This window comes from Tupaia chinensis, unplaced genomic scaffold, assembly GCF_000334495.1.
Source record: "Tupaia chinensis unplaced genomic scaffold, TupChi_1.0 Scaffold146140_1, whole genome shotgun sequence".
Taxonomy (NCBI): Eukaryota; Metazoa; Chordata; class Mammalia; order Scandentia; family Tupaiidae; genus Tupaia; species Tupaia belangeri.
In genome coordinates, this window is record NW_006205995.1 from 3,945,807 (window position 1) to 3,955,633 (window position 9,827).

At 41.8% G+C, this 9,827-nt stretch overlaps 1 protein-coding gene across 4 annotated transcripts in view; it reads right to left on the minus strand.

Moving 5' to 3' along the window:
- Positions 1–9,827, minus strand: part of GALK2 (galactokinase 2) — a 147,456-nt gene that overhangs the window by 121,525 nt on the left and 16,104 nt on the right. For 2 of the 4 annotated variants that reach the window (XM_014584266.2, XM_006168776.3), the window contains exon 1: positions 7,381–7,574. The exons of the other annotated variants lie outside the window; for them this stretch is intronic. Coding sequence is in view for 1 of the 2 variants with exons in the window: in XM_006168776.3 (XP_006168838.1) it covers positions 7,381–7,433 (53 nt within the window). In the remaining variant the exon portion in view is untranslated. Of the gene's footprint in view, positions 1–7,380; positions 7,575–9,827 lie in introns of those variants that run through there. 4 annotated transcript variants of the gene reach the window in all.

The window sequence follows — 9,827 nt, forward strand, 5'->3', positions numbered from 1 at the left end:
GGGGGCCACCGCCCTATGGGAAAAAACTAAAAAAAAAAAAAAAAAAAAAAAAAAATTACAAGCAGGTTCTTGTAATTTTGTGTAAAACAATAATACAGAAAAAAAGTTTGTGAGACTTATTAAATAAAACCAATACTAGAAATTAGGCAACTAAACATTCAAAAGAGGTTTAAAACATTTTAAATAGAGACAAAAGGGATGATTTTTCTAGGAAAATACAAATTTCTAAAATTGACCAAAAAGTTAAAAATTTTTAAAAGAATGGAAAAAGTAATCAGAAATATGCATCTTAACAAGACTCTCAAGATGTTATAAAGTTGGTTCTGTTGGCTCTTCAAGAAAAAGATGTTCCTTTGTTTTTTGTAAATAATTCTAAGTAATAGAAACTGTAGAAAGCTTTCTCATCTGATTTTAGAAGGTTCATCTAACCCAGATGCTTAAACAAACTAAGAATATGCCCCAAAAGCTAACTAAAAGTTGATTTCACTTACTAAAATAGAAAAATTCAAAATACAATATTGACAGAAGACTTCTGGCAAGATAGCTGAGGAGCCTAATGTGCTTCCTTCTCACAAAAAGTTACCCAAACAAGAAATAAGCAACTGATGCTCATTTGGAAGGCTTGAGAGGAGTGCAGTTGGGGATGTGGTAGACACTGTGGAACATGGAGACTCAGGATGACCATGCAGTGGGGGAGCAAAGCAAACATTTTGCATCTGCAGCTCCATCTCCCTAGTCAAGATTGACTTGGAATGGAAAGAGATTTCTTATGACTAGAAAGTAAGTAAGAAACACCTAGGAGCTTGCATTAACACCTTAGAAAACTGAAGTCTTTACTGCCTGGGAATCCTGCAGCCTTCATTAAACTTGAGCCCAGTTTGGGAAGTGGTCAGTAAGGCCCATGCCACCATACTGCCCCAGAGAAGGAGTCCAACCCATGCCATACCCATCCTCCTCCCAGGCTCTAACCACACAAAACTATCTTGTTATCACACCTACCTGGGACCTGCAGGAGCACACAGGTAAGCAATTCTACCCACAGATGCCCACAGGGAGCCACTGTATTGGCCCCTCCTTTTCCCCATTTGTCCCATGGGAACAGCAGGCGAATGGCCTTCCCACAGCTAAATCCCCAGAGAGGCCCTATCCCCATCATTCAGGGTCTTTTGGGAGCAGCCAGGAGAGCAACCCTAGCCAAAGTCAAACACACATACTCAACAGTAGGGGTTGGGGAGAGACACAAGTGGCATCTCATAAATGATCAAAATTCATGTTAATGATGAATTATTAAGTTAGTATTAAAATTAATATTATGTAATGCCATAACTAGATATCCTGATACTGAAGAAAGAGAAGACAGAACCTCAGACATGACAGGAGATTTACCCAAAGCCATAATGAAAACCTGCAAATCCATGTCTTAGCTCTGCCACTGTCTTCAATTAGTGGTCCTGGAAAAATAGCAAACGTGCATGCATAAGACTGAAACTATACCCCTCTCTCTCACCAGGTACAAAAGTCAACTCAAGGGACCAGCAGATGGCATAATGGTTATGTTGTTGGACTCCAGGGCAGTCAACCACAGCTCAATTCCGAACTTGGTGGTTTAAAACTCACACTGGGCACGCATTTCTGCATGCCCAAGGTCATAAGAGGAGAATGGAGGAGAAGGGACTGTGGCATGGCCAACCTGCCTGGGGGGTGATTTCTCGCTTTCTGTCACTCTGTCTCTCCAGTGAGCACACCACGCATCCTATGGCAAAACTCTCAAAAAAAAAAAAAATTGGGAAAATCATGATGTGTTTTTCTATGCAAAAATGTGTCATAACTTTTCCAGTGGCTCAAAAAATTAAAGATTCAGGATCAGCAGTTAGTGTAAGGCTATGTCACTGGACTCCCATGTAGCCGACCGCAATTCAAGTCCCAGACCCGGTGGCTTACACTCATGCTGGGCGCGTGTGTGTGCATGCTCCAGATCCTGAAAGGAGAGTGATGGAGAAGGGATTGCAGCATGGCCATTCCCCCTGGGGGTGATATCTCGCTTTCTGTCTCTCTGTCTCTCTCTCTCTGTCTTTTTGGTGAGCTGACACACCTTATAGCAAAAACCTCTCCAAAAAAAAAAAAAAAATTAAATGTAACACCACAAACTAGGAAACTATCAGATGAAAAAAATAGAGGAAAAGCTTTAGGATATTGGTCTGGGCAAAGATTTTGTGGATAAAATCCACAAAACACAGGCAACAAATACAAAAATAGACAAATAGGATTATATCAATAATAAGCTGCTGCAGGGCTAAGGAAACAATTAGCAAAGTGGAGGAACAAGCTACAGAATGAGGGAAAATATTTACAAGCTATATATCTGACAAGTGATTAATAATCAGAATATATAAGAAACCAAACAACTCAGTAATAACAACACAAACATCCACTTTTTTTTTTTTTTTTTTGAGAGAGAGATTTTTGCTATAGGGTGTGTGCATTCACCAGAGAGACAAATAAATCACCCTCCTCCCCCCAGGGGGAATGGTCACACCACAATCCCTTCTTCTCCATTCTCCTCTTGGGATCTTGGGCATGGACGTACATGCACCCAGTACAAATTTGAAGCCACCAGGTCTGAGATTTGAACCATGGCCAACTATGTGGGAGTCCTGCGACATAACCATTATGCCTTCTGCTGGCCCCAAAAAATCCACTTTTAAAATGGGCAAATGTTCTTCATAAACATTTGTCATAAGAAGACATATAATGGCAAACATGCACATTTAAAAAAGCTCAGCATCAGTTATTATCAAAAAAATGCAAATAGGGGGCAGTTGGCGTAATGGCTGTGTCACTGGACTCCCACATGGTCAACCGCGGTTCGCGTCCCGGACCCGGTGGCTTAAAATTCACCCCAGGCATGTGTGCATGTGCCCAAGATCCTGAGAGAATGGAGGAGAAGGGACTGCAGCGTGGCCATCCCCCCTGGGGGGTGATTTCTCGCTTTCTATCTCTCTTTCTCTCTGTCTGGCGAGTGCATGAGCCCTATAGCAAAAACCCCTTCAAAAAAAAAAAAAGAAAGAAAAAAGAAATCAGAAACAAAAGTGAGAAAATAACTGTAAGGTTTTCAGGCTTTATTGAATATACTTTTAAATAATCAAAACCTTTAATATGAAGAATGTGTTGGGAACCAGCAGTTAGCGTAATGGCTATGTCACTGGACTCCCACGAAGTCGACCGCGGTTCGTGTCCCGGACCCGGTGGCTTAAAACACGCCGGGCGCGTGTGCATGCGTGCCCAAGATCCCGAGAGGAGAATGGAGGAGAAGGGATTGCAGCGTGACCATCCCCCCCGGGGGATGATTTGTTTTCTGTCTCTATGTCTCCTCTCCAGTGAGCACACACGCCCTATAGCAAAAATCTCTCCAAAAAAAAAAAAAAAAGAATGTGTTCGTGGTCACCTGGCAGCTCAGTCAGCTGAACATGAGTCTCAGGAACATGTTCATGCAGTCACACATTCAACAACATTATTCACAAGAGCTAAAAGATGGAAATAATCAAAATGTTCATCAGTCAACAAACTGATAAACAAAAATGTAGTCTATCCATACAATAGATTATTATTTGACCATAAAAGGTAATGATGTGGGACCAATGGACCAGATGGCATAATGGTTACGTTGCTGGACAACCACATAGTCAAGTGTGTTTCAAGTTGGAGGCTTAAAACTCATGCTAGGTGGGGCTGGCAGGTGGCATGAAGGTTCTGAGGCACTGGACTCCCACATGGCCGATCAAGACTCAGGTCCTGGACCTGGAGGCTTGCTTTCTCATTCTACCTTTCTTTCTCTGAGAGTCTCTCCCTGGTCAACTTGAAGAATAACAATAAATAAATTAAATTAAGTTCAATTACATTTTTTTAAATGGCATTGCTGTTTTTAAAAAAATAAAAAAAGTTCACACCAGATGTGTGTGCACACATACACAGAATTCTGAGAGGTAGAATATAGGAGAAAGGATTGTGGCATGGCCATCTCCTCTGGGGGATGATTTCTCACTTCGTATCTCTCTATGCCTCTCTGTCTCTCTGGCAAGCACATGTGCCCTTTGGCAAAAATCTCTCACTATAAAAAAAAAAAAGGAATGATGTACTGATACATAGTTACCACATAGATAAACATGAAAACATTACATTAGTGAAAGAAGACAGTCATAACAAAAATTCCCACATATTTTATCGTTTAATTTATTGAAAATGTCAGGATGGCCAAATCTATAAAGGCAAAAAGTAGATTCATTGGTTACTGAGGTCTGAGGTGGAGCAGGGAGACAGGGTTGGGGTGAGGGAGTGATAATTTAAGGAATGTCAGGTTCTTTTTGAGATGAAAAAAAACATTCTATTGGGTTATCTGAAAAGTCATGATGCAGTTTTGCATAGAAAAATATGTCATGACTTTTTCAATAACCCAATAAATCTTGTTACGGTGATAATGGCACATCTCTCTGAATATACTATAAGCCACTTAAATTGCAAACTTTAAACCGATAAATTATGTGAACATCAATGAAGCTGTTACAAACATATAATAAGTCAACAATTTAAAACTTAATCTCAGGGGCCAGCTGGTGGCGTGGTGGTTAAGGCACTGGACACTCCCACATGGCCGACCGCAGTTCAAGTCTCGGACCTAGTGGCTTGCTTTCTCACTTTCCTTCTCTCTGTGTGTCTGTCTTTCTCAGGTCAAATGAAAATAAATGAATGAATAAATAAAATTACATAAATAATTATTTTTTTAAAAAAACTTAATCTCTGGGCCAGCAGGTGGCATAGAGGTGGTTGGGCAACTGAACAGTTCAAGTCCTAGACCCAGCAACTTGAAAAGTATGCCAGACAGGTATTTGTGCATGCCCCAAATTCTAAGAGGACAACGGAGGAAAAAGAACTTCACAAGGCCATCCCCCAGGAGAAGTGAGTTCTCATAGCCCCCTCCTCCCCCACCCGCACACTGCCCTTTAGCAAACTAAAAAACAAAAACCAAAAACACTCCCAAGGAGACAGACTAGAGGTATTTCTGCAAAGAATGGAAAAAAAACTAGAGCAGTGGAATTTGAGGTATTTTAGCACAGGGATTATGCAAGAGTGGAATACAGAAAGAAAATATTTAAAACTTCTATTTTACTTTTATATAAGAAGAACAAAGGAAAAATTAAATTTCTAAAATGCTAACTGTGGTTGACTAGTACCTTTATTCAGAAGATGATGTGCCCTGTAAAGTTGACAAAGCATCCCAACGTAAAAGCAGAAGTTTCGCAAGGAAACATACTAACATTTGGGCCTTAACTGAATCTTTCCCATTCAGTGTACTGCAACAGATGATCAACCAGATGAATTTATAGAGTATACCATATACTGTAGACTTAACAAAACTCACCCCTCCTGCAAACAAAATATTGATAGTGTATTGCACGCACAAATGAAAAATAAGAAAATAGCAAGCAGAGTCCATCTGACTACTATTTATCTTCAGTGACCAGCACAGAACAATAAATACTTATGATACTTTTTTAAATAATTATTTATTTGTTATCATTAGTTTTCAATTTTGACCACAGAGAGAGAGAGCAAGCCACCGGGTCCAGGACTCAAACCATGGCTGACCATGTGGGAGTCCAGCACCTTTAACCACCTCCACCTGCTGGCCCTATGATACTTTTTTTTGTATCAATAAATATCATAAAAATCATAAAAGAAAGACACCAAGAAAATATAATTAATTCTTTTCTTTCTCTTTTTTAGATTTTTGTCATAGGGCATGTGAGCTCACAAGAGAGAGACAGAGAGAAAGGGAAAGTGAGAAACCACCTCTCTGGGGAGATGGCTAAACCACAATCCACAATCCCTTATCCTCCATTCTCTTCTTGAGATTCTGGGCATGTACACGCACATGCCAGTGTGATTTTTAGGCCACTGGGTCTGGGACTCAAACTGCCCAGCATCCCAACGACCATACCACTTGCTGGCCCAACAACTCTTCTCTTTTAACAGGTACCTGTACAGTATTTGTTATCACCAAGCCTACTCCCCGCCAGGGTAACTACAGAAATTTTGATTTAATTTTTATGATTAAAATCATACAAATTGAAACATCATAAATTTATATATGGACATGTTTTAGGTAAAAGACTAAATTACCAGGGGCCAGATGACTTCTTTTTCTTTTCTTTTTTTTGTTTGTTTTTTGGGTTTTTGTTTTTAGAGATTTTTGCTATAGGACTCAGGTGACTGCCAGAAAGAGAAACAGAAAGCTAGAAATCACCCGTCCAGGAGGGGATGGCCACGCCACATTAAGCCACCAGGTCCGAGATTCAAACCACAGTTGGCTACATAGGAGCCCAGCAACGTAGCCATTGGGCCAAGGGCTGGTCCCAGGGCCAGATTACTTTCTTGCCACAAATGCCTCATGAATCTTATTTAAAGCGTGTTTTTTACAATGTGTCTTCAGTCATTCCAATATATGAGGACAATAGCACTATGCAAGGACCTCCAGAGAATATATTAAACATTCAGAGATATTCAGAAATAGTCCAAAATTGTGCTGTTCTTTCTGGTAACTAAAGACGTAGTGTTTGCTACCTTAAGGATGAAAGAATTTTTTCAAGTTAAGTATACTATAAACTGATATATGATGGTGATAAATGAATCAGTAGGAAGATCTTATGGACTTCATATTAGAGGGGGAAAACTTAGCATTAATATTTAAAAGTTAAAATTAAAAACAGCAAAGGTAAAGAGGGAAGCCGTCAACCTCCGAAAAGCCCTGGGCCATATGTAGCAGCAGGTGAGAGACTCCATTATATGCGATTTCAAGCTTACAAATCAGAAAGAAGTATTTCTACTATAACTGCTATTGAAAAGATCACCCACTAGATATCACTAAACTATTCGTTATTCTGTAGCTAGAGACTGGCAGCAAATAATTCTTTAGATGACAGTTTTGAGATGCCCGTATTTTCTTACGATACTGCAAAGACAAGGGGAGATTTTGTGTATTGGTTCTCGACGAAGATTTAGACTTTAAAAAGCACTGTCGACTGGCAGGCAAGACAAAAACTGGAGCTGAACGAATTGACGTGGGTATTTCTGCTGAAGCCCAGTACAAAAAAATGCACGAAAGAAAGAAGTTGCATGGAAGTCGCAAAATGCACAACCCTCGGTAGGGGATAAGGTGAAAGGTGACTAGGCAACGATCTTCCTTGCAAGCCCAGCCACGCGACCTTACATTATAGAATTACGAGTTCAAATGCAGCGTCCTAAGGAAGCAATCAAAAGTCTCAGACCCTATGTGCACTTAGCCAACCCAGCAGATCTCAAAGAGCGGCACCTCCTCTCCCCCACCTGGGATGTTCTGCCACCTGGACTCGACGCGTGGCAGGGCACTCCGTGGCCATATTTCGCTAGATTCCTTTCTCCTGCAGTTAGAGGTTGTGAAACGAAGGTCCCAAGGCAATCACGAGACATCTGCGGCAGGAACCTCTTTCTTCCGGGAGACACTGGCTCTCACCCTGCGGAAATCCTGCAGCTCCGCTGAGGTGGCTTCTCCAGTAGCCCCGCCTCCGGTTCCTCCTCCCTGGGCTGTCCGCCTGAGGCCCTCCCATCAGCTGTCAGGTTCAGCCACTGTCCTGCTCTCAGCTCTCAGGAATAGGGGGCTCACTTGCAGCCCGGGGACCAAGCACACATGAAGCTAAAGAGGTTTTCTTTTCTGTGCCCACTGGAGAACTCTGAGCACAGAGATAACGCGACATCCCCCACACACACCTTTGTCATCTGATATTGTGGATAACTCTGAGCACAGAGATAACGCGGCATCCCCCACACACACCTTTGTCATCTGATATGTCTCGGGCACTTTGTTTCTTAAGTCAGTTTTTCTTATTTTTTTTTTTAATGTACAGCAGCTACTCCCCAAACAACACTAAAATCTTTAACTATTGCTTTTTATGTGGGTTATTTCCAAATTAAGCACCATGAAATTGATTCAACACTTAATTTAAATATATTTGCATTTATTTCCCAAACAGAGATATTGGTAGACCTTTTTAGAACACAAGTGATAGTGAAAAAGAAGAAAAACGTCTTTAAATCTGCAGGAATCCTTATCCTGATCAATCCCTTCATTCTTCTGTTACCTAGAGAAATCCCAGAGACAACCTATTTAGAGAAGCATTCTCAGGAACCAGCAGTTGGTGTAATGGCTATGTGGCTGGACTCCCACGTAGTAGACCGTGGTTCGTGTCCCGGACCCCGTGGCTTAAAACTCACGCCGGGCGCGTGTGCGTGCGGGCGGAAGATCCCGAGAGGAGAATGGAGGAGAAGGGATTGCGGCGTGACCATCCCCCCTGGGGGGTGATTTCTCGCTTTCTGTCTCTCTGTCTCTGTCTGGCCAGCGCACGTGCCGAATAGTGAAAATCTCTCCAAAAAAAAAAAAAAAAGAAGCATTCTCCCACTGCATCCAGATTAAATTTACTTCCTTATAGCTTTCATAGTGATGAAGTCACCCTGCATATTTATTTTCTTTCATATTTCACCTTTGTCTCACCACCTCCACCATCACTACCACCAGACAATAGGTAACTGAGGGCAGTAGCTATATATCCCTAGCACCTAGAAAAGTGCCTAGCAGATTAGTTTTGAATAAATAGGAAAGAGAAAATGAATGAAAGTGAAGTGACCTACATGGGGTCATGCTGCTCATCAATAGCAAAACATGAATTAATATTCAGGTCTATTCATTCTCAATCTATCATACTTTATACTTCAGAATGTTGAGATTAACCCAGCGAAGCTAGCTAGCAATGCATCTAGCCCAAGGCTCCCTAACTGAGGAAGCTCGGGCCAACATACCCAAAGCACTAGGGAGGGGCAGTAGCATAACCCAGTGAGATTCATGAATTCACCTCTACAGAATTTCTATATGTACATGTCAGGACAGGAGAAAAAGGGGAAATGGAGGCTAAAATGTAAGTGGACAATATCAAAGTGTAGCAAAAGGGCAATAGCTCCTTTGTACTCTTTTAGGTTATTACTATAAATGGGTCATCATGGAAACAAAGTTACTCTGATCTCAGGACTTCCTTCTCACTATTATTTCAGTTCCTCCTTATCTTTTTTTAAAGGTTTTTGCTATAGGGCACGTGCGTTCATCAGACAGACAGAGAGAGACAGAGAGACAGAAAGCAAGAAATCACCTCCTGGGGAGTAGGGCCACGCTGCAATCCCTTCTCCTCCATTCTCCTCTACGGGGTCTTGGGCACGCACACACATGTGCCCGGCGTGTTTAAGCCTCCGGATCCGGGACTCGAACTGCTGTCGACTACCTGGGAGTCCAGCAAAGCAACATTTATGCTAACTGCTGGTCCCTGGTCCCTGTCCTTATCATTTTCAAATGAAACCATATGTCTTCTTTGCTTTTTTTTTTTTTTTTTGCTATAGGGCACGAGCGCTCGCCAGACAGACAGAGAGAGACAGAGAGACAGAAAGCGAGAAATCACCCCCCAGGGGGGATGGCCACGCCACAATCCCTTCTCCTCCATTCTCCTCTCAGGATCTTGGGCACACACGCACACATGCCCAGCGTGAGTTTAAGCCACCAGGTCCAGGACTCGAACCGCAGTCAACTACGTGGGAATCCAGCGTCATAGCCATTACGCTAACTACTGGTCCCTTCTTTTCTTTTTTTCAACTCGAATAAATTCCAGTATGATGCTCATTGTGGTTTAATCCTGAGTAAGGGAAGGCATCATGGTCATTTCTAGTAAATGGCTTTGAATAGGGAGAGACTGTGT